Source organism: Lolium perenne, chromosome 1, assembly GCF_019359855.2.
Source record: "Lolium perenne isolate Kyuss_39 chromosome 1, Kyuss_2.0, whole genome shotgun sequence".
Classification (NCBI taxonomy): domain Eukaryota; kingdom Viridiplantae; phylum Streptophyta; class Magnoliopsida; order Poales; family Poaceae; genus Lolium; species Lolium perenne.
The window spans coordinates 249,560,735-249,584,774 of record NC_067244.2 but is presented as its reverse complement, the minus strand read 5'-3'; the positions used below and the strand labels follow the sequence as shown (position 1 = coordinate 249,584,774).

Here is a 24,040-nt window from a genome sequence, read left to right as displayed (position 1 = left end):
CCAACCAAAATCCTAGCATGGGCACAAATTTAGTTGCTGCCCACAAGGTGTTTGATGATATGGCCGAAAGAAAGTTTTTGTCAAATTTTGGAAATTCCTTTGGTGGATCTCATTCATATAAATAGAGGAGTAGAATGGAGGTGGTGGTGGTCAAATTGGTGTTGATTTGCAAGTTTTCAAAATGTGGTTGATCTTCTCTTTGTTTCAAAGGCTCAACTTGCCTCCTTTATTCTGGTCAACCTGGTCAAAGTCAGCACTAGTGGTCAACAGCAAAAAGGTTCACCTTGACCTGGTCTTGGATGACATGGCAAGAGTTGGTCAAGGTTGGTTTAGAAAAAGTCAAAGGCAGGGGTGCAAAGTGGGCAAGATGTTATAAATGGGCAAAGTGACCATTATCACATGTTAGTGAAATGTGATTTTTCTTTTGATTTGATTTGTGTTTCTTTGGTGCAAAAGGGTTTGTTTTTGATATATGAGTGTTTCACAAGCAATGGCACAAGCCAAAGTGGCCTTGGTTGAAGATTTGCAAAAGTGGCTAAATGTGTATGTGAGTGAAAATGGGATTTTCTCCCTATTTGATTTCTCTCTTTTTGATTTGGCTTTCCTTCACTCCAAAGTGACTCTTACTAGTTTAGGATCCTTTTCAAACCATTGAAACCATTCCAAAAGGTCTAGCTCAAAGATTTGTAAAAATGGCCATAACACATAAGAGGTGATGTGTCAATTTTTCTTAGTCTTGTAATTTGCTCCCCTTGCTCTACTTGGGCAAGTTTGAGGGTGAATTTAGGGTTAGATTAGGTTTAGAGATGGTTTCACACCATTTGGTCAAGGTAGAAAGCATAGGTCAAGATTTGGTGAAATTGGCTATGTGTCACATATGCATCTATGCATATGTTGTATTTGATTTTTAATTTGCCTTGGCTTGACCCAATTGATGTTATTGAGTGTTGAAATGGTATAGAGGAGTGCTCCAGCCATTCACATCAAATCTTAGGGTCAAGATTCTCAAATTTACAAATTTGCATTTTACTCTCATATGCCTCTATGGCATTTTTAGTTTCTTTTTATTTTCTTTGGGTTCAACTTGGAAATGGTTTGAGAAGTACTAGATAAGGTTTATAAAGGTTTTCCAAACCTTTAAATGAAGTGGAAAGGCCTATGGTAAAGTTTTATAAAAATAGCCATAGGCACATATGCCTTTTTCTTATTTAAATTGTTTTTATTTTATTTTAACTTGGGTGGTAAAAAGAGGTGTGAGGTTTAGGGTTTAAGAGTATTGCAAATACTAATGAAACAAACACTCATGGCAATAGCACAAGAATTAAACAAGATCTCTATGTATCAAACTTAATTTAATAAAAGTTTTTGTTGGTTCCAAAATTTGGAACTAGGGAAATTCATTTTGTTTGTTTTGAAATTTTTGAGATGTTACACTGCCTAAGGTTAATGAAGCAGAAAGGATTCAACAGTATCGACCTATCTGTCTCCTTAATGTTAGCTTTAAAATTTTCACTAAGGTTGCCACAATTAAGCTGAACACGGTGGCTGACCATGTAGTCCGACCTTCACAGACTGTTTTTATGCAAGGGCGTAACATCCTAGATGGGGTGGTTGTCCTCCATGAAACAGTTCACGAACTACATCGGAAGAAGTTGAATGGGGTTTTATTAAAGATTGACTTCGAAAAATCCTATGATAAGGTGAAGTGGTCTTTCTTGCAACAAACTCTCAGAATGAAAGGTTTTTCTGAAGAGTGGCGCGCTCTAGTTCATAGTTTTGTCTCGGGGGGAAGTGTTGCTATTAAAGTCAATGATGATGTTGATAATTACTTTCAAACCAAGAAGGGACTAAGACAAGGTGATCCATTATCGCCAATGCTATTTAACATAGTGGCGGATATGCTCGCTATCATGATTGAACGCGCAAAGTCTGAAGGTCAAATTGAAGAAGTTGTTCCCCATCTAGTGGATGGTGGATTGTCCATTCTTCAATATGCCGACGGTACAATTCTTTTTATGGAACATGACATCGAAAAGGCTAGAAACCTGAAGTTAATTCTTTCAGCGTTCGAGCAAATATCGGGTCTGAAAATTAATTTCCATAAGAGTGAGTTGTTTTGTTTTGGTGAGGCCCACGATCATGTTGCTCTGTATGCTGATTTATTTGGCTGCGGACAAGGCCAATTTCCTATCAATTACTTGGGAATCCCGATTCATTATCGGAGACTTACCAATGCGGAGTGGAAATTGGTGGAGGAAAGATTACAAATTCGTTTATATAGTTGGAAAGGCAAATTACTATCCCTAGGCGGAAGATTAGTTCTTATCAATGTAGTACTAAGCAATATGGTACTGTATATGATATCTTTCTTCCAGCTAACTAAAGGAGTCTTAAAACGATTGGATTATTTCCGATCAAGATTCTTCTGGCAAGGGGATAGTAAAAAGCGTAAATACCTTCTTGCTAGATGGAATGTGTTGTGCCGCCCTAAAGAGCATGGTGGTCTTGGCATTCAAGACCTCCAGGTTAAAAATAGGGCCCTACTTGGTAAATGGTTGTTCAATCTACTAACCGAGGACGGCATTTGGCAAACACTTCTAAAGAGGAAGTATATTGGCTCGAAGGCGTTATCTCAGGTATATTGGGCTTACACTGCTAGACACCGGCCTACCAAATAGGAATAAAGTGTATTTCCGAGTAGTTAACTGGGCTGGTGTAATACACGTGTATCTACTAAAAAACCGGGCTGCCAAACAAGGCCTAAGAGAGAAAGGGAGTTGGCATGTGGGTCCCGCGTCCAGCTCAACTTTTTTTCAAGTGGGTATGCCATGTTAGTCGTGACTTGTGGTTTCTCTTTGCCGATTTCGTGTCAAAATGTAAGCAAACCACGAGTTAGTGCTATCATTATGTTGTTCTTTCATGTCCAAACAGTTATGGTGTTTTTCCCGAATTTTGTTTCGTAAAAGTGATGGTTATACTTAAACATCGTCATAAATATGGTTGTAATTTTGCTCCAAAAAAGATATGGCTGTAATTTTAATTTAATTAATTAATATGTTTTTTTGCGCTTGACTTAATTAACCTTGTTGTAACTTGAAAGTAGGCACATTCTGGTTCGCTCGTGTCGTACTCGCTTTCCCCAATCCCCCAGGACCAGGAACCCACAAAAAAAAAAAAGGAACCCACAACAACTGTTCTCGCTGGAAACGTCCCCACGTCGCCGCCCGATCCGCCACCGCCGGCGGCAGGCAGCGGCCCATTTTCTCGCTCGAAATCAACGAACAACGCCGCGATTCGCGCCCATCCTCGTCGTCTCCACGGCATTCCATCGGAATCGGCGTGCGGATTTCGGCGAGGTGCGGCAAAATTCCCTTCGACCCCTCACCGGCAACCCTAATTCCGCCCGTCTCACCGATCCTCGCTTCCTTCTCCAGTCCAGGGCCCGTCTGCGGCGCGGGATTCCGTCGCGGGGATCGGGGGGCCGCGATGGCGGAGAACGGCGCGGCGGAGGTGCAGCTGCTCGAGGACGACGGCGACGAGGAGGAGTTCGAGGGCGACCGAGGTCTGGCCTCTTCCCCTGCTGATGCCTCTCGTTGTTGTTGTGTGTATTGGTGGATCTACGCGCTCCACCCTTTGCAGATCTCGCTCCGCATTCTTAATAGATTTATTTAGCACGAATTGCTTGATTAGTTGGAGAATTAGGGTTCATCCGTTCTGTATAGGCTACAACCGTAGCAGAAGTATGGAAGGAATATAGCTCCGCCCATCCTGAATCCGCCCTGGTACATTTTTTTTTGTCTCCATGGAAATTCACTCTCAATTGTTGGTGATCTGCTTCTTAGTACTGTAGCGAGTCACTGGGTATACTTTCTGCAATTTGTTAAGAATGCACAGCGAGTCTTCGCTCCACTTTGTTATGCTGCTTCTATTTCAATGATGCCATTAAGTGAGGGGAAAAGATCACGTCGTTGATGATCATGGAAAGTAGCTTGTAGAGATGCAAGCGGGTCAATATTAGGATACCCTCTAACCTAATTCGTTCAACAAAATGACATCATCATTTTGGAGAAGTTAGTTCGTTTTAAAAAAGAGGGTGAAGGGTACCCTAATGTTGACCCACTTACATCTCTAGTAGCTTGGATAATATTGACATAATAACGGTGGCGGGGGAGTTTTGTCGTGATGTGGCATAGTAATGGTTTCCAAATTTCGTGACGCCACATGTTTAAGATAATGATTCAAGGCTAGCAGTCTCTTACTTTAGCACGCGAAAGTGAGCCCTAACACGTACCATTCTTGTCTGACGGCTTCTCAGTTTAGCGCGCCAAAATGAACCATTAAACCTAACTTCTGCAATTCTAGTTTGACGCTGATTCTAGCGCACGAAGCTGAACCATTAACATTAGAGGATTTCTGTTTGCCTGGCTTTATTAATGACATGCTGTTTTTTCCCTGGCATAACATTAGAGGATTGTTGTTTTGCTGGCATAACATTAGTAACTGAACCAGTAATCCCAACGACTAATACTATGCGTTTCTTGCCCCTTGCATTGAGACTGCAGGTGCATATTGTGTGGGGGGAGCTTCCTCCTCAGACGGACCGTCTGTGACGAGTCCGGAGCACGGGACTAACGAGCAAGGAGGGGATAGCACAGAGTGCTCGAGCTCGTTTGCAGACTCCTTTTGTGAAACTGGTGACGAGGCAGACTTTGGTGACCTGGAAGTGAATTCACCCTTTTCAATTCATGCTGATGGCGGTCAAGCCTCGGCGCTGCCCAGGCGAGTCTGTTATCTGTTCCTTGTATGCTCTGAATGATACTGGTTGGATGATTACACAATCCTGTTTCCTGATCATCTGATTGTATTGTTTGAGAAAGAAATAAACGAGCAGAGTACGCTGTTAGACAGTTAGGCGCCGATATATTATACATGTCGGTTTCCCTATGTGGCATCCGAAAAGGTAGGTTGTAGTAGAGTGGGCCCAATTTTGCTCTTGGCATGGCCGCAGAAGTAAGTTTTGCCGATGTAGAAGCAGGATCGTTGGGCGTACTTGTATATTCTGTCAACTGCAGCTTTTGTGAAAAGTTCATGCACTATGCTTCCAAATTGTGCATGAACATAAGTAGCTGGACAACTAGTAGGCAATGTATGTTGTATTACACACACTTCTTTGTCGAATTTCTGGATTCAATGGAAGCCCAAAACATAACATGTGCACTATCTAGTGTTGACTCATTAGGCCTATCCAATCTTGTATTTGTGTGCTCCTATGTAAAATGCCTAGTTTTAAATCCTGAACTATGGCACATGTTCTCTTTTTGACCTATAACTTCAATACAAAGCAAGTTATAACTACCTGTATCAGACACGTGACCCCCTTCCTGCCTCAGTTTTCTTGTCATTTAAATTGAGCTTTTATGTGTTTTCTCGGGCATAGGCTGAGATTTGTCAAGAAAGTTAGGACAAGCAGAAGACACTTCAAGACACAAGTAGATATGTTCATGAGATATGACCTCTAGCTATGTCTCGATGCTTCTCTAGTTGCCTTTTGTTTGTAAAATCTTGGCAATAAGTGGCAGAAGGCATGGATGGAATTCTATGCCCAACATCTTCGGCGTCTAGCTCTGCACCTGCAACATTAGGACTGAAGTACCCCTGGGTAGCTATGTCCTAGTTTGAACACTCAAGGTGCAATTCATTTGAAAGTAAGGACACACAGAAGAAGACACTTCCGAGACGCAATTAGAGACGTTCACAAGACATGACCTATAGTTATGTCTTGATGCTTCTCTAGTTGCCCCTTGTTTGTAAAAATCTTGGCGAATGAGTGGCAGAAGACACGGACTGAATTGTATGCCCAACATCTTCGGCGTTTAGCTCTGCACCTGCAACATCAGTGACCGGAGTACCCTGGGTAGCTAATTAGCTATGTCCTAGTGAAGGCGACACCATTTGGAAGCATAGTGCATGAATTTGTAACACCAACCAACTGTGCGAAACTCTCTTCCGCTATTTGGACTTTTGTTCCAGTGAAGGCGACACCATTTGGACCCTCGTTTCACTATGCTGCTTTCTCTCTTCATGGATACTAGACACCAAATTTGTGTGAAACTCAGCAATAAGTGAATGACGTCTTAAAAGAAAACTGGCCATGTTTCCTTATTTGAAACCCCAGCCAACTGTGCGTCTGGCATCTTCAGACTGCAAAGTGGTCCTGGATTGCTACTTCTTGGTATGACCAACAAAGGCAGTGTTTTTTGAGATAAACGTTAATTCAGAGATATATTTGGCAACGTCAAGTATCACCCTATAATCTCATGGCAGTGTATGTTGTGCACCTCTTGTTTCTTCATAAGTATGGAAGCTAGATTTTTTTTTTTGGTTCTCATGTGTGTTACAAAGTTCTATCTGGCTTGTCATCTTCTATGGGTATTGCATTCTTAGTGTATTTTCTATTAAAAAATATTTACTCTGATGTGCTTTCATTCTGTGTAACATCTCCACATGTGAATTATCTTTCAGAAAGAAAAAGGTAACTTCTGAGTGGAGGAATGCCGTCCGGCCAATGCTGTGGAGATGTGAGTGGTTAGAGCTGCGCATGAAGGATCTTTTATCTCAAGTATCAAAGTATGATAGCCAGCTTGCTCTCATCAAGCAGGAAAAAGAATTGCAGCGGGCAATAAGCAACACAAATGGTTCTAAGGCAGAATCAGGAAAGAGCTACAGAGGCCATGCAAATACTAGCATGGAGAGGAGAAAGCGGAAAAGACATGAAGACACCGTGGACACTTCATTGTACCTCAAGAAGCACCAGATATTATCATACTTCTTTGGTCCGTTATCTACTTATTTTCTGTTTGTAGGGATAGTGCATCACATTATCCCATGGTTGGATTATATTAATAATGTTATTCTTGTCTGTTGCAGATAAACAAAACAAGGGAGCTCAAACGGGTGACCTCTTAATTGACGATGATAGTCATGGTACAGGTATGGTGGTTATTTTGTCTGGGTTAATAGCGTTACTTAATATGTAGCAAAATTCTGCATTAAGTCTAGTTGGCATGTTACTTAACTGAGAGAATATGCTTGCTTATAGTAGGACAGCTGCATTTCTTTTCTAGTCGCATGCCAGCAGTGCCAGCAGTTAATTAGTTGATCTTTAGGCTAAAGCTGGAGTCTGTCATGACTTACGAGTTATGACTGTTTGATACATTCCAGTGCTCTGTAACCAGCAAATTTGTGTGAAAATCATCTTGCTAGGCAAGTGAAAGCTGACACAGACCTACTGGCACCTTGTTGATATACTAGGTTAAAATATTCAGGGCATCATGTTAGTGAATGCTTTAATTTCACCAAAATAGTTGTCCTGGTTGTCTGTAAAGTAGGCAAGTAAATTATTTACTGATTTATTCAGCCATACCTTCACGTGTGTTTCCTGCATCTACCTGATCCATAAATCTTTGAGTTAGTGTTAACTGTTAACATCCTATTGTCTGATGAACCAGTTAAGCGCATTACACTGCAAACATTTAAGGATTATTATGTTTTCATTGCAGAAAATATATAAAAAAACATCTTTATTGTCTACCCTCTGGATTAAGTAGTTCTCTTGTTCAAGTGCTATCTATTTAATTGCCTTAGTCTTAATGCAGTTGGAGATGCTACTAAAGGTCTGCTTGATATTGTTGGTTTGCCTGCGTCCAAGGAATATGATCTGGATTCTAAGCAATTCATGTTACAGAAAATTCTATTGAAAATTAGTGGTATCCAGTCTCGAGTTCATCGTCTACAAGAGCGTCTCAGGAAGGCTGGCTCCAAACAAGCAAAGCTGGCATCTTTCATGGATCATGCTGAGGTCAACGTGGCTGAGAAAAGGCAAAGGACACAAAAACGTTCATTCTCTCCTGAGAATGATCGATATGCTAGACCACAGAAAAAGAAGAAGCTAAACATTTTGCTGGAGCAGGAGAATGGAACAGCTCTTCCAGTTAAGCCTACATTGTCTGAGAGGGCAACTGATTGTGTAAAAGAAGAAACACAGTGGGATAGTGAAGAAAAAACTGCAGAGAGGAGCCATGCACATAAGAAAGCCATCACAGTGGACCTACTCCTAGGTGCTGAAAGTTCCTTAGCAAATGGTCATTTGGGAGATCTGTGCAAAGAAGTAAGTCCTTGCACTTTGTATATTTCTTCTTTGTGTCGTTGTCTTGATCTTGTTCAGATGTGGTGGATCTAGCTCAGCTCAGTTGTATTTAAAATATTGGTTAAGAAATGGAAACGAAACTCCTCCTATGTCTTGTATATACATAGTAGGACTTGGATTTAGAAAACCCTAATTACGAGTTATAGATTGCATCTATTAAAATATTGCACATATGACTTTGATTTTTTGAATTCTGAAACAACCTTGATGGGACTGACAAGTGACATATGATATTTCCCTCCTGAAACACTACTTTCCCCATGACACAAGAACTGTAATTAAGTCTTGGAAATGCATTTGGGTCCCGAATGAGTTATTATGAGTACATTTCATAGTAGGTTGCTTGTACATCAGATCTATCCAGAATTTCATATTTAATGTGCCATGGCAGGTAGAAAGCATCCCTGCTGTAAATTACAGGTTCTAAAACTGAGAAATGACAGGGCAATGTACTAAAGTTGTTCACGTGCAATTCTGGTTAGGTAGCACACATACAACTACCCTATTGAACCCTATTGTTCAATAAAGATCTAGTTTTACCTACAAAAAAAAAGCACACATACAACTATGCTATGTTTCTTTGGCAGCTGCCAAATATGTCAATGCTCAGATAATTATGGTTATGTTATATGGATCATTGTCTATCCATTAATTATCTGATTTATCTCAGTGATTGAGACCCTTTTATTTGTTCATTCCCTTTCTTCAAAAGTTAGCTCCTTGGGTAATATTTTTTCATGGGCATTTAGTTGATAATGTTGCTGGTTGTTTGCACAGAATGCTGATGATATCCTCATAGACAACCAAGGAGCCAAAGAAGGGTACCAGCCATTTGAGAACGTCAAGCATCCACTGGAGGAACCACCAGCGCTAACCGCGAACATTGCTGAAACTGCTCCATTGAAAGCTGGGAGTATCTCTGAACCAGCCGAAGCTGAGAAAATTTCAGTTCCACTGGTTAAACAAGAACAAGAACAGAGTCGTGCAAAAGCTCCAGCTTTGACGCTTGTGTACTCTGGAAGGAAATGGAGAAGGCAGCCCAGGCCAGAAGTTGTGGCCTCGGCAGCTGCATCCAAGAATTACAATAAAGGGGCCTCCGAAACACCTGCTGAAAACCAGAAGGCTCAGACCCCAACCGCTGCTGAAAATGAGAATGCTGGCCCAAAGAAGCAGAAAACCATGGATACTCGGTCATATTCAAAGTTGAACTCTGGTTCTTGTTTAGCTGCAATGACGCCGAAAACTGGAAACTTATCCTCGGCTGCAAAGACGCCGAAAACTGGAAACTCATCCTCAGCTGCAAAGATGCCGAAAAGCAGGAACTCATCCTCAGCTGCTAAGACACCAAAAACTGGGGACCTATCCTCAGGTAGAAATAAGCAGGCACCTGGAACCTCATCAGCAGCTGCAAAGAAGGCGAGAACTGGGAATTCATTCTCAGATGTAAAGAAGCCGGCAACTGGAAAGCCGTTGGTGCCTGCAAGGATGGAGATGAGCAAAAACATCCCCACCAATATGAGGATCGAGAAGGCCATCTTGGTGGAAGTGAACAGCAGGAGGAGTCAAAGGGTCCGGAAGCCCAAGGTTTACTGAGGCAGACAGACAGGACTATTCGAATTCAGGCTAGTGTAATTATAAGAAACATGCCTCGACGTAGCCCTTTTGTCTCGTGTAAGTTCTAAGCTGTATTGACAGTGGCGGCCGTTCGTGAGTTAATCTAGTGTAGCTGTATAGTTGTAAGGATTACTGAAACATATGGTATGTATAGTTGTTATTTGCTGAGCTTGTGTTGCAAGTATGCTTGTACTTGGCAAGTTGGCATCTCTCTGCTGCATTGTCTGTTCAGTTTTGATATTTCCAGTGGTCACCTAGCATTTGTTACGTCGCTTTGCTGGGTGTTGTTTGAGTTCTCTTAGAGGTTGAAGACGATAAGATCTGTTGAAAGTAATCAAGAGAGAAACGAGAGATGCAACAAATGTTCCATTGATGATTCATAACTTATATACAAGGGGAAGGGACGTGAATATGGGTCACGTCCGTTCGAAGAGGTGTGAGGAAGGGTTGTGTCTGTTGACAAACCAATCAACATAGAGAATTACATGAGGGAGGATTACCCCTTTAATTAACCTATTAATTAAATCCTAACAAGATTGTTGTGACCGTCGCTATATCTTCAGTTTCTTTTTAGCATAATCACTATGGCACTTTGACATTATAATCAAAACACCTTTATTTGGTCCACTTGACACTGACCCTTCCAAAGAAGGCTTGCTGGCCAAACGATCACCCCCCTTTCAAACGTCGGATGCATTTAAGTGAGTGATTCCAATTATCAATATTTGTCAGAGCATGTAACATTTGTATCTCAACATTTTTTAGTAGTCTATCAAATCACGAAATTATGGTGCAAAAAAATTTGAAAATGGTACAAAAATAATTGTAACTCTTCTCTGCATATGTAACATTTTTGAAAATATTATATCATTTTGAAGCATTTCTCTGTTGTGTATCCAACATTTTTTCTAACTTATTCAACAATGTAGGAACATGCATATAACATTGATGCAATCTCTCTAGTGTACATACCAAAATCATTGTACCACGTTATTCGTACTAACACACCAAAAAGTATGTACGCATGTAACAAATCCTAGTGTGCTACGTAACACCGACAAAAAAAAATCCCAAAATTTGACCTTCCCAACGTTCATGGGTTGCCATGAACAATTTACCACGCCGGTGCCAGATCGGATCAACCTGACCAACTCCGGTCGGTGGTGGAGTCACAGGTTGGAAAATGAGCACAGAGAGGATCGCACAACCATGCGTGGTCGCGTACTCGCGTGTGAATACGATGAGGCGGAGGCGGGGTGGGGCGCGATACGCAATGGTCGAGGGCCGCAGCGCTAACGGGCGACGGCCTAGCGCGAGCAGCGTGCTCTCGGCCCATGCCGTGGAGGTGCAACATCGACAGAGGCCATCGCGTTGGAGGAGAGATTCGCCGTGAGGGCCTGCACCGGTGAGCAGAACGCGTTGCGGTTCTTAGAGCATCTTCAATAGGGCGCGCCACGCTAAAAAAACCCGCCAAAATATAGTGCCGGAACGCGCGCTCGAATCTCCAGCAGGACGCACGAAAAAGCGACACACACTAAAAATTTTGTCCCGTGTGGGCGTTTGAGCCATCCTACGCGCTAAAGCTGACGCGCTGGACTCCCAACCGCCAGGAACATTCAACCGCACGTCGCTTCGCCACCTCTCCACCTTGCTCTGTGCATCGCTTAAGCTGCGCTCCACCTCGGTAGTGCGCCGCTCCGCCTCCGTGCCGCCGTGATGGATCCCCGCCGCCGCTCGAGCTCCAGCTACCGTGGCGTCCCCGCGCGTCCGAATGGGACGTTCTACGCCGAGATTCGGAGCGCCGACGAGCGCATCGGGCTCGGGACGTTCGAGACGGCGCACGAGGCGGGATGCGTACGACGCGGTCGCTTGGCACCTCGGCCGCTCTCGACGGTCCGTGAACTTCGGCGACGTTTGGACACGGCAGCAGGCGGAAGCCCTCACGCCCCGCCGGCCGTCACGCGTGAGGCGAGGCAGCGCCAGGGCGAGCTCGAGCAGCGCCTCGTTTTCGCCGAGCGGGACGAGCACATGCACCTCGAGTGGGCGCGGCGCTTGCCAAAGGACGTGTCCTGTGGTGACCTTGCATACAACTGCATGTTGTAGTATGCCAGTCGTTGATATAACATTCACGAAGTACCAATCCGCAAATATTACATCCCTCAGAGTAGTGATACGTCTCAAACGTATCTATAATTTCTTATGTTCCATGCTACTTTTATGATGATACTCACATGTTTTATACACATTATATGTCATTATTATGCATTTTCCGGCACTAACCTATTAACGAGATGCCGAAGAGCCAGTTGCTGTTTTCTGCTGTTTTTGGTTTCAGAAATCCTAGTAAGGAAATATTCTCGGAATTGGACGAAATCAACGCCTAGGGTCCTATTTTTCCACGAAGCTTCCAGAACACCGGGGGACAAACGAAGTGGGGCCACGAGGCGCCGACACAGCAGGGCCACGCGGCCAGGCTGGGGCCGCGCCGCCCTGGCGTGTGGGGCCTTCGTGAGGCCCCCTGACCTACCTCTTCGCCTACTTAAGCCTTCGTCGAAGATAGTTCCAGGACCGAGAGCCACAATACGGAAAACCTTCCAGAGACGCCGCCGCCGCCAATCCCATCTCGGGGGATTCAGGAGATCGCCTCCGGCACCCTGCCGGAGAGGGGAATCATCTCCCGGAGGACTACACCGCCATGGTCGCCTCCGGATTGATGTGTGAGTAGTTCACCCCTGGACTATGGGTCCATAGCAGTAGCTAGATGGTCGTCTTCTCCCTATTATGCTATCATTGTCTGATCTTGTGAGCTGCCTAACATGATCAAGATCATATATCTGTAAAGCTACATGTGCGTTTGTTGGGATCCGATTAATAATTAATACTATACTATGTTGATTATCAATCTATCTATGTGTTGTTTATGATCTTGCATGCTCTCCGTTGCTAGTAGAGGCTCTGGCCAAGTCATTACTTGTAACTCCAAGAGGGGGTACTTATGCTCGATAGTGGGTTCATGCATCCATTAAATCTGGGGGAGTGACAACAACCTCTAAGGTTGTGGATGTGCTGTTGCCACTAGGGATAAAACACCAATTCTATATCTAAGGATGTATTTGTTGATTACATTACGCACCATACTTAATGCAATTGTCTGTTGTTTGCAACTTAATACTGGAGGGGGTTCGGATGATAACCTGAAGGTGGACTTTTTAGGCATAGATGCATGCTGGATAGCGGTCTATGCACTTTGTCGTAATGCCCAATTAAATCTCACACTACTCATCATAACATGTATGTGCATTGTTATGCTCTCTTTATTTGTCAATTGCCCAACTGTAATTTGTTCACCCAACATGCTATTTATCTTATGGGAGAGACACCACTAGTGAACTGTGGACCCCGGTCCATTCTTTTACATCAAATACAATCTACTGCAATACTTGTTCTACTGTTTTCTGCAAACATCATCTTCCACACTATACATCTAATTCTTTGTTACAGCAAGCCGGTGAGATTGATAACCTCACTGTCACGTTGGGGCAAAGTAATTTGGTTGTGTTGTGCAGGTTCCACGTTGGCGCCGGAATCCCTGGTGTTGCGCCGCACTACACTCCGCCACCAACAACCTTCAACGTGCTTCTTAGCTCCTACTGGTTCGCTAACCTTGGTTTCTTACTGAGGGAAAACTTGCTTCTATACGCATCACACCTTCCTCTTGGGGTTCCCAACGGACGTGTGCATACACGCTATCAAGCAATATTTTCTGGCGCCGTTGCCGGGGAGATCAAGACACGCTGCAAGGGGAGTCTCCACCTCCAATCTCTTTACTTTGTTTTTGTCTTGCTTTACTTTTATTTACTGCTTTGTTTGCTCTCTTTATATCAAAACACAAAAAATTAGTTACTTGTTTTACTTTACTTAATTCCATGCATGTTTTTATTTCACTAGTTAGGCTTAATGGAAAACAACAAAAATATTAGAGATCTTTATAGTATTTATCTCGAGTTAGGACATGAGGTGTTTGAAGAGAAAATTAAAAAACCTATGGAACTTTATATGCGTGCTAATAGCAATGTTATTAGTATGAATGCTTTGAACACTATTATTGCTAATGCTATGGAAGAATTTAAGCTTGGGGAAGCTAGTTTTGATGAGAATGATATTTTTAGTCCCCCAAACATGGAGGAGAAAATTTACTTTGATGATACCTTGCCTCCCATTTATGATGATAGTGGTATCTTGGTGCCACCTACTATGGAGGATAAAGTTTATTATGATTATACTATGCCTCCTACACTTGATGAGAATAATAATGATAGCTACTTTGTTGAATTTTCTCCCACTATTACTAATAAAATTGATTATGCTTATGTGGAGAGTAATGATACTTTTATGCATGTAGCTCATGATAAAAATGATTTATGTGATAGTTATATTGTTGAGTTTGCTCATGATACTACTGAAAGTTATTATGAGAGAGGGAAACATGGTTGTATGCATCTTAATAATATTAAGTTTCCCCTCTTTATATTGAGAATCTTGAAGTTACACTTGTTTTATCTTTCTATACTTGTTGCATTATGCTTCATGAATTTGTTTATTTACAAGATTCCTTTTCATAGGAAGTGGGTTAGGCTTAAATTTGTTTTAAATTTGCTTCTTGATGCTCTCTTTTGCTTCAACTCTTATTTCTTCCGAGTGCATCATTAAAACTGCTGAGCCCATCTTAATGGCTATAAAGAAAGCACTTCTTGGGAGATAACCCATGTTTTTATTTTACTACAGCACTTTTGTTTTATATTTGAGTCTTGGAAGTTGTTACTACTGTAGCAACCTCTCCTTATCTTAGTTTTATTGCATTGTTGTGCCAAGTGAAGTCTCTAATCGAAGGATGATACTAGATTTGGATTACTGCGCAGAAACAGATTTTCTTGCTGTCACGAATTTGGGTTGAATTCTCTGTAGGTAACTCAGAAAATTATGCCAATCTACGTGCGTGATCCTCAGATATGTACGCAACTTTCATTAGTTGTGAGTTTTCTCATTTGAGCAAGTCTGGTGCCTCTAAAAAATACGTCTTTACGGACTGTTCTGTTTTGACAGATTCTGCCTTTTATTTCGCATTGCCTGTTTTGCTATGTTAGATGGATTTCTTTGTTCCATTAACTTTCAGTAGCTTTGTGTAATATCCAGAAGTGTTAAGAATGATCGTGTCACCTCTGAACATGTGAAATTTTTAATTATGCACTAACCCTCTAATGAGTTTGTTTCGAGTTTGGTGTGGAGGAGGTTTTCAAGGGTCAAGAGAGGAGGATGATACAATATGATCAAGGAGAGTGAAAGATCTAAGCTTGGGAATGCCCCGGTGGTTCATCCCTGCATATTTCAAGAAGACTCAAGCGTCTAAGCTTGGGGATGCCAACACTATCAGGTTCCTCTAGTGAAACTATATTTTTATTCCATCACATCTTATGTGCTTTACTTGGAGCGTCTGTTTGTTTTTGTTTTTGTTTTGTTTGAATAAAGTTGGATCCTAGCATTTATTGTGTGGGAGAGAAACACGCTCCGCTGTTGCATATGGACAAATATGTCCTTAGGCTTTACTCATAATATTCATGGCGAAGGTTGAATTGCTTCGTTAAATTGTTATATGGTTGGAAACAGGAAATGCTATATGTGGTAATTGGTATAATATCTTGAATAATGTGATACTTGGCAATTGTTATGCTCATGTTTAAGCTCTTGCATCATATACTTTGCACCTATTAATGAAGAAATACATAGAGCTTGCTAAAATTTGGTTTGCATAATTGGTCTCTCTAAGGTCTAGGTATTTTCTAGTAAGAGTCGAACAACAAGGAAGACGGTATAGAGTCTTATAATGCTTTCAATATGTCTTTTATGTGAGTTTTGCTGTACCGGTTCATACTTGTGTTTGCTTTAAACAACCTTGCTAGCCTAAACCTTGTATCGAGAGGGAATACTTCTCATGCATCCAAAATCCTTGAGCCAAACACTATGCCACTTGTGTCCACCATACCTACCTACCACATGGTATTTCTCCGCCATTCCAAAGTAAGTTGCTTGAGTGCTACCTTTAAAATTTCTACTCTTTATCTTTGCAATATATAGCTCATGGGACAAATAGCTTAAAAAACTATTGTGATATTAAATATGTACTTATGCATCTTATCTCTTATAAGTTGCTTGTTGAGCGATAACCATGTTCCTGGGGACGCCATCAACTATTTCTTTGTTGAATATCATGTGAGTTGCTATGCATGTTCGTCTTGTCTGAAGTAAGGGTGATTTATCATGATAAAATGGTTTGAGTATGCATATTGTTAGAGAAGAACATTGGGCCGCTAACTAAAGCCATGATCCATGGTGGAAGTTTCAGTTTGGACAACAAACCTCAATCTCTTATGAGAATATTATCTGTTGTTGAATGCTTATGCATTAAAGAGGAGTCCACTATCTGTTGTCTATGTTGTCCCGGTATGGATGTCTAAGTTGAGAATAATCAAAAGCAAGAAATCCAATGCGAGCTTTCTCCTTAGACCTTTGTACAGGCGGCATAGAGGTACCCCTTTGTGACACTTGGTTGAAACATATGCTATGCTATGATAATCCATGTAAATCCAAGCTAATTAGGACAAGGTGCGGGCACTATTGGTATACTATGCATGAGGCTTGCAACTTGTAGGATATAATTTACATAACTCATATGCTTTATCACTACCGTTGACAAAATTGTTTCTTGTTTTCAAAACAAAAGCTCTAGCACAAATATAGCAATCAATGCTTCCCTCTGCGAAGGGCCTTTCTTCTACTTTTATTGTTGAGTCAGTTTACCCATTTCCTTCTATCTTAAAAAGCAAACACTTGTGTTAACTGTGCATTGATTCCTTCTATCTCCAACGTATCCATAATTTCTGATGTTCCATGCTTGTTTTATGACAATACTTACATGTTTTGCTTGCACTTTATAATATTTTTATGCATTTTCCGGAACTAACCTATTAACAAGATGCCATAGTGTCAGTTCTTGTTTTCTGCTGTTTTTGGTTCCAGAAAGGCTGTTCGGGCAATATTCTCGGAATTGGACAAAATCAACGCCAAACATCTTATTTTTCCCGGAAGCATCCAGAACACCGAGGGAGAGTCGGAGGAGAGCCAGGGGGCCACCACACAGGTGGGCCGCGCGGGCCACACCCTGGCCGCGCCGGCCTGGTGTGGGGCCACCCTGCTGCCCCTCCTGCGCCGCCTCTTCGCCTATTTAAGCCCTTTCGACCTAAAAACGCAGTACGAATTGACGAAACTCCAGAAAGACTCCAGGGGCGCCGTCGCCATCGCGAAACTCCAATTCGGGGGACAGAAGTCTCTGTTCTGGCACCCTGCCGGGACGGGGAAGTGCCCCCGGAAGCCATCTCCATCAACGCCACCGCCTCCATCATGCTCCGTGAGTAGTTCCCCCATGGACTACGGGTTCTAGCAGTAGCTAGTTGGTACTCTCTATCCCATGTACTTCAATACAATGATCTCATGAGCTGCCTTACATGATTGAGATCCATCTGATGTAATCGGTGTTGTGTTTGTTGGGATCCGATGGATGATACATTATGATTAGTCTATCTATAAAGTTTGTGAAGTTATTGTTGCTGCAATCTTGTTATGTTTAATGCTTGTCACTAGGGCCCGAGTGGCATGATCTTAGATTTAAGCTCTATACTTATTGCTTAGATTGTATCTACAAGTTGTATGCACATGTCACTGTCCGGAACCAAAGGCCCCGAAGTGACAGAAATCGGGACAACCGGAGGGGATGGCGGTGATGTGAGGATCACATGTTTTCACCAAGTGTTAACACTTTGCTCCGGTGCTCTATTAAAAGGAGTACCTTAATATCCAGTAGATTCCCTTGAGGCCCGGCTGCCACTGGCTGGTAGGACAAAAGATGTTGTGCAAGTTTCTCATTGCGAGCACGTACGACTATATATGGAAAACATGCCTACATGATTAATGAATTGATGTTCTTTCTTAATGCTTTATCAATCCTATCAATTGCCCAACTGTAATTTGTTCACCCAACACTTGTTATTGGAGAGTTACCACTAGTGTAGATAGCTGGGAACCCCGGTCCATCTCTCATTATCATATACTTGTTCTCTATGTCATTGGAAGTAGTATCAACTATCTTCTCGTGCCATTGCTCTCATATTACTGCTACTGCTGCTGTGTTACTGTTACTACTGCTCTCATATTACTGCTGCTTTCACATCACCCCTGTTACTAGTGCTTTTCCAGGTGCAGCTGAATTGACAACTCAGTTGTTAAGGCTTATAAGTATTCTTTACCTCCCCTTGTGTCGAATCAATAAATTTGGGTTTTACTTCCCTCGAAGACTGTTGCGATCCCCTATACTTGTGGGTTATCAAGACTATTTTCTGGCGCTGTTGCCGGGGAGGCATAGCTCTACTCATAAGTTCACCTGGGGAGTACACTCTACATCTCTCTCTGTTTTATTTTATTTTGTTTTGTTTAGTTTACTTTTTCCTAGTTTATTGGTGCTTAGTTTATTTCTGTCTAGTTTTATTTTGCTTAGTTTACTTTTGCCTAGTTTATTTTTGTCTTGTTTTATTTTTCTTATATACCCAAAAATCCATAAAAATCTAAAAAACCTATAAATTAAAAACTGCTATTATGGGAGAACCTACAACCTATTTGGAGCTTATAGAATTATATAATAATTATAGAGAATCAAGAACGGGAAAAGTTATGAGTGCTGTGATAGAAAAATTGAATACAATTGCTAAACTCTTGCTTAAACGCCATGATATAAATTGTTGTTCTAAAGAGGATACTAAACATCTGAAATTTCAATGTGGCTTTAGTGAAGAAGTTTTAATTAAGAACTATAATTGGAATAACTATATTCATCTTGGGTTCGAAGAGGTAGAACAATTTGTCTTATTTATGGGAGCCTCTGAGATAGAATCCTTCATTGTTAAAAATTATGAAACTTGTGTTGTTTGTAAGGACCTTAATGATTATGTCTCTTCTATCCTTAATTTTTGCATAGAAAGTTACAGCAATAATCCTTATATTATTGATTATAAAGAGAGACTCATTAATGCACAAGAATGCACTCACAATTTGCAGGAACCAGTGGAAGAAGAAATGGATGAACCTGAAAGCTCATTGGATGAAAAAGAGGAGGAAATTGATGAACCTGAAAGCTCATTGGATGAAAAAGAAGAGGAGAGCGACGAACAAAAGGAGGAAGAATGGATTAGCTACCCATGCCAACCTTCTAATGAGAGTAACTATTTATCTCTTACACTATTTGATTGTCCTCCATGCTTACCGAAAGAGGTTGAATGTTATGTTCCTGTGGATTCTCTTGAAATATTTCCTATAAGTAAAACTTGTGAGAATAATTATGCTACTGTTATTTATGATAATCCATGCTACTTTGATAAATTTTATGATAATGCTTTGTTTGTGCCTGATTTCGAAATGCATGGTACTAAAGAATTTTGCGTAGCAAATGTTTATGATAAAGCTCTTGATGATGGTCCTATGTTACTTGATAATATTAATTGTACTACTAATGAAAATGGGATTGGAGAGTTCTTGACTTTATGTAGGAGTCCCATATCTTTTGAGATTGATCAATCATCTTGTTATATTATTGATAAAAGTGAGTTTGAAAGTTTTGATCCCACTATTTTTGAGCTTGATAAAAATTATGTGTTTGTGGATCATGAAAAGTATGCTGCATGTGAAAGTTATATTGTTGAGTTTGTTCATGAAGCTACTGAAAATTATTATGAGAGAGGGAAATATGGATGTAGAAATTTTCATGGTACTAAAACACCTCTCTATATGCTTAAAATTTTGAAGTTACTCTTGTTTTATCTTCTTATGCGTGTCACTTTATCCTTCATGAATTTATTTGTGTACAAGATTCCTATGCATAGGAAGTGGATTAGACTTAAATGTGTTTTGAATTTGCTTTTTGATTCTCTCTTTTGCTTCAAATACTATTTCTTGCGAGTGCATCATTAAAATTGCTGAGCCCATCTTAATGGCTATAAAGAAAGAACTTCTTGGGAGATAACCCATGTCTTTATTTTGCTACTGTTTTGTTGTGTCTTGGAAGTTGTTACTACTGTAGAAACCTCTCCTTATCTTAGTTTTATTGCATTGTTGTACCAAGTGAAGCCTCTAATCGAAGGTTGATACTAGATTTGGATTTCTGCGCAGAAACAGATTTCTATCTGTCACGAATCTGGGCTGTTTTCTCTGTAGGTAACTCAGAAAAATCTGCCAATTTACGTGCGTGTTCCTCAGATATGTATGCAACTTTCATTAGTTTTGAGTTTTCTGATTTGAGCAACGGAAGTACCTCTTAAAAATTCGTCTTTACTGGCTGTTCTGTTTTGGCAGATTCTATCTCTGTTTTTTGCATTGTCTCTTGTGGACTTTAAGCAAGGATTTCTATACGTGGAGAGCTGTAGCTAATGTTTTATTGAGTTCTTGCAATGTGTCACTACAGTACCAAGGTGGATTCAAGTTTTTTTGAGTACTAACCCCTCTAATGAAGTTTATGAGAAGTTTGGTGTGAAGGAAGTTTTCAAGGGTCAAGAGAGGAGGATGATATATGATCAAGAAGAGTGAAAAGTCTAAGCTTGGGGATGCCCCCGTGGTTCATCCCTGCATATCTCAAGAAGACTCAAGCGTCTAAGCTTGGGGATGCCCAAGGCATCCCCTTCTTCATCAACTTATCTGGTTTCTTCTATTGAAAATATATTTTTATTCGGTCACATCTTATGTGCTTTACTTGGAGCGTCTGTGTGTTTATTTTCGTTTTGTTTGTGTTTGAATAAGATCGGATCCTAACAATCCTTGTTTGGGAGAGAGACACGCTCCGCTTTTTCATATGAACACTTGTTCTTCGTTTTACTTTTAATGTTCAATGATAAAAGTTGGAAGCTGTTATGGTTATTTGGTTGGAAAAAGAAAATGCCTCATATTGTCTTGGATAATTTGACACTTGGCAATTGTTTTGAGCTCTCAAGTAGATCATGATTAATCTCTTGCATCATGTAGTTTAAACCTATTAGTGGAGAACTACTGTAGAGCTTGTTAAAATTGGTTTGCATGATTGGTCTCTCTTAAGGTCTAGATATTTTCTAGTAAAAGTGTTTGAGCAACAAGGAAGACAGTGTAGAGTATTATAATGCTTGCAATATGTTCTCATGTAAGTTTTGCTGTACCGGTTCATACTTGTGTTTGCTTCAAACAACCTTGCTAGCCTAAGCCTTGTACTGAGAGGGAATGCTTCTCGTGCATCCAAAACCTTGAGCCAAAAACTATGCCATTTGTGTCCACCATACCTACCTACTATGTGGTATTTCCCGCTATTCCAAAGTAAATTTCTTGAGTGCTACCTTTAAACAACTCAAAATTTATCACCTCTGATTTGTGTCAATGTTTTATAGCTCATGAGGAAGTATGTGGTGTTTATCTTTCAATCTTATTGGGCAACTTTCACCAATGGACTAGTGGCTTCATCCGCTTATCCAATAATTTTGCAAAAAGAGCTGGCAATGGGATTCCCAGTCCCAAATTAATTAACCAAAATAGACACTCCTTCAAGATTGTTGGCAGGCACCCGAGGATTCGGTTAGCCATGGTTTGTGAAAGAAAGGTTGGAAGGAGTGCCACCCAAAAATAAAATGAAATGGGAGCCGCTCTTTGAAGGTTTGTCTGGCAAGGGGGTTAGAGTGCCCACTACCATTCGTTGACAACAACAAACACCTCTCAAAACTTTACTTTTATGCTCTCTTTATGTTTTCAAAACCAAAGCTCTAGCACAAATATAGCAATCACTGCTTCCCTCTGCGAAGGGCCTTTCTTTTACTTTATGCTGAGTCAGTTTACCTATTTCCTTCCATCTTAGAAGCAAACACTTGTGTCAACTGTGCATTGATTCTTACATACTTGCATATTTGCATTCATCATATTACTTTATGTTGACAATTATCCATGAGATATACATGTTGCAAGTTGAAAGCAACCGCTGAAACTTAAATCTTCCTTTGTGTTGCTTCGTTGCCTTTACTTTGAATATATTGCTTTATGAGTTAACTCTTATGCAAGACTTTTGATGCTTGTCTTGAAAGTACTATTCATGAAAAGTTTTGCTATATGTTATCTATTTGTTAGCAACTATAGATCATTGCCTTGGGTCACTTCATTCATCTCATATGCTTTATAATAGTATGATCAAGGTTATGTAAGTAGCATGTCACTACAGAAATTATTCTTTTTATCGTTTACCTACTCGAGGACGAGTAGGAACTAAGCTTGGGGATGCTGATACGTCTCCAACGTATCCATAATTTCTGATGTTCCATGCTTGTTTTATGACAATACTTACATGTTTTGCTTGCACTTTATAATGTTTTTATGCGTTTTCCGGAACCAACCTATTAACAAGATGCCACAGTGCCAGTTCCTGTTTTCTGCTGTTTTTGGTTCCAGAAAGGCTGTTCGGGCAATATTCTCGGAATTGGACAAAATCAACGCCAAACATCTTATTTTTCCCGGAAGCATCCAGAACACCGAGGGAGAGTCGGAGGAGAGCCAGGGGGCCACCACACAGGTGGGCCGCGCGGGCCACACCCTGGCCGCGCCGGCCTGGTGTGGGGCCACCCTGCTGCCCCTCCTGCGCCGCCTCTTCGCCTATTTAAGCCCTTTCGACCTAAAAACGCAGTACGAATTGACGATACTCCAGAAAGACTCCAGGGGCGCCGCCGCCATCGCGAAACTCCAATTCGGGGGACAGAAGTCTCTGTTCCGGCACCCTGCCGGGACGGGGAAGTGCCCCCGGAAGCCATCTCCATCAACGCCACCGCCTCCATCATGCTCCGTGAGTAGTTCCCCCATGGACTACGGGTTCTAGCAGTAGCTAGTTGGTACTCTCTATCCCATGTACTTCAATACAATGATCTCATGAGCTGCCTTACATGATTGAGATCCATCTGATGTAATCGGTGTTGTGTTTGTTGGGATTCGATGGATGATACATTATGATTAGTCTATCTATAAAGTTTGTGAAGTTATTGTTGCTGCAATCTTGTTATGTTTAATGCTTGTCACTAGGGCCCGAGTGGCATGATCTTAGATTTAAGCTCTATACTTATTGCTTAGATTGTATCTACAAGTTGTATGCACATGTCACTGTCCGGAACCAAAGGCCCCGAAGTGACAGAAATCGGGACAACCGGAGGGGATGGCGGTGATGTGAGGATCACATGTTTTCACCAAGTGTTAACGCTTTGCTCCGGTGCTCTATTAAAAGGAGTACCTTAATATCCAGTAGATTCCCTTGAGGCCCGGCTGCCACCGGCTGGTAGGACAAAAGATGTTGTGCAAGTTTCTCATTGCGAGCACGTACGACTATATATGGAAAACATGCCTACATGATTAATGAATTGATGTTCTTTCTTAATGCTTTACCAATCCTATCAATTGCCCAACTGTAATTTGTTCACCCAACACTTGTTATTGGAGAGTTACCACTATTGTAGATAGCTGGGAACCCCGGTCCATCTCTCATTATCATATACTTGTTCTCTATGTCATTGGAAGTAGTATCAACTATCTTCTCGTGCCATTGCTCTCATATTATCAAGCTCTTGCTGTGTTACTGTTACTACTGCTCTCATATTACTGCTGCTTTCACATCACCCCTGTTACTAGTGCTTTTCCAGGTGCAGCTGAATTGACAACTCAGTTGTTAAGGCTTATAAGTATTCTTTACCTCCCCTTGCGTCGAATCAATAAATTTGGGTTTTACTTCCCTCAAAGACTGTTGCGATCCCCTATACTTGTGGGTTATCAGTCGTCTTCTCCCCATTGTGCTATCATTGTCTGATCTTGTGAGCTGCCTAACATGATCAAGATCATCTATCTGTAAAGCTACATGTGCGTTTGTTGGGATCCGATAAATAATGAATACTATTCTATGTTGATTATCCCTATCTATGTGTTGTTTATGATCTTGCATGCTCTCCGTTGCTAGTAGAGGCTCTGGCCAAGTCATTACTTGTAACTCCAAGAGGGGTACTTATGCTCGATAGTGGGTTCATGCCTCCATTAAATCTGGGGGAGTGACAGCAACCTCTAAGGTTGTGGATGTGCTGTTGC

General features: G+C 41.4%; 2 protein-coding genes across 2 annotated transcripts; both read left to right on the top strand.

Moving 5' to 3' along the window:
* The first annotated feature begins 3,155 nt into the window (after positions 1-3,155).
* Positions 3,156-9,988, top strand: LOC127327580 (uncharacterized). The gene is made up of 7 exons (XM_051354355.2): positions 3,156-3,356; positions 3,435-3,562; positions 4,563-4,779; positions 6,523-6,833; positions 6,928-6,990; positions 7,656-8,167; positions 8,984-9,988. Exons 2-7 carry the CDS (start codon positions 3,487-3,489, stop codon positions 9,797-9,799), a joined length of 1,995 nt encoding a protein of 664 aa, XP_051210315.1. The 5' UTR covers positions 3,156-3,356; positions 3,435-3,486; the 3' UTR covers positions 9,800-9,988.
* Positions 9,989-11,536: 1,548 nt separating this feature from the next.
* LOC127339582 (uncharacterized) lies at positions 11,537-11,923 on the top strand. The gene has a single exon (XM_051365422.1). The coding sequence runs from the start codon at positions 11,537-11,539 to the stop codon at positions 11,921-11,923; it is 387 nt and encodes a 128-aa protein (XP_051221382.1).
* Positions 11,924-24,040: the final 12,117 nt, after the last annotated feature.

What these genes read in the sequence shown, in the direction of transcription:
- LOC127327580 (XM_051354355.2), top strand. Translation starts at nt 3,487, where the DNA reads ATGGCGGAGAACGGCGCGGCGGAGGTGCAGCTGCTCGAGGACGACGGC. An exon ending in GATATTATCATACTTCTTTG is followed by an intron (nt 6,834 to 6,927) that starts GTCCGTTATCTA and finishes TGTCTGTTGCAG; the next exon opens with ATAAACAAAACAAGGGAGCT. An exon ending in TGGGAGATCTGTGCAAAGAA is followed by an intron (nt 8,168 to 8,983) that starts GTAAGTCCTTGC and finishes TTGTTTGCACAG; the next exon opens with AATGCTGATGATATCCTCAT.
- LOC127339582 (XM_051365422.1), top strand. Translation starts at nt 11,537, where the DNA reads ATGGATCCCCGCCGCCGCTCGAGCTCCAGCTACCGTGGCGTCCCCGCG.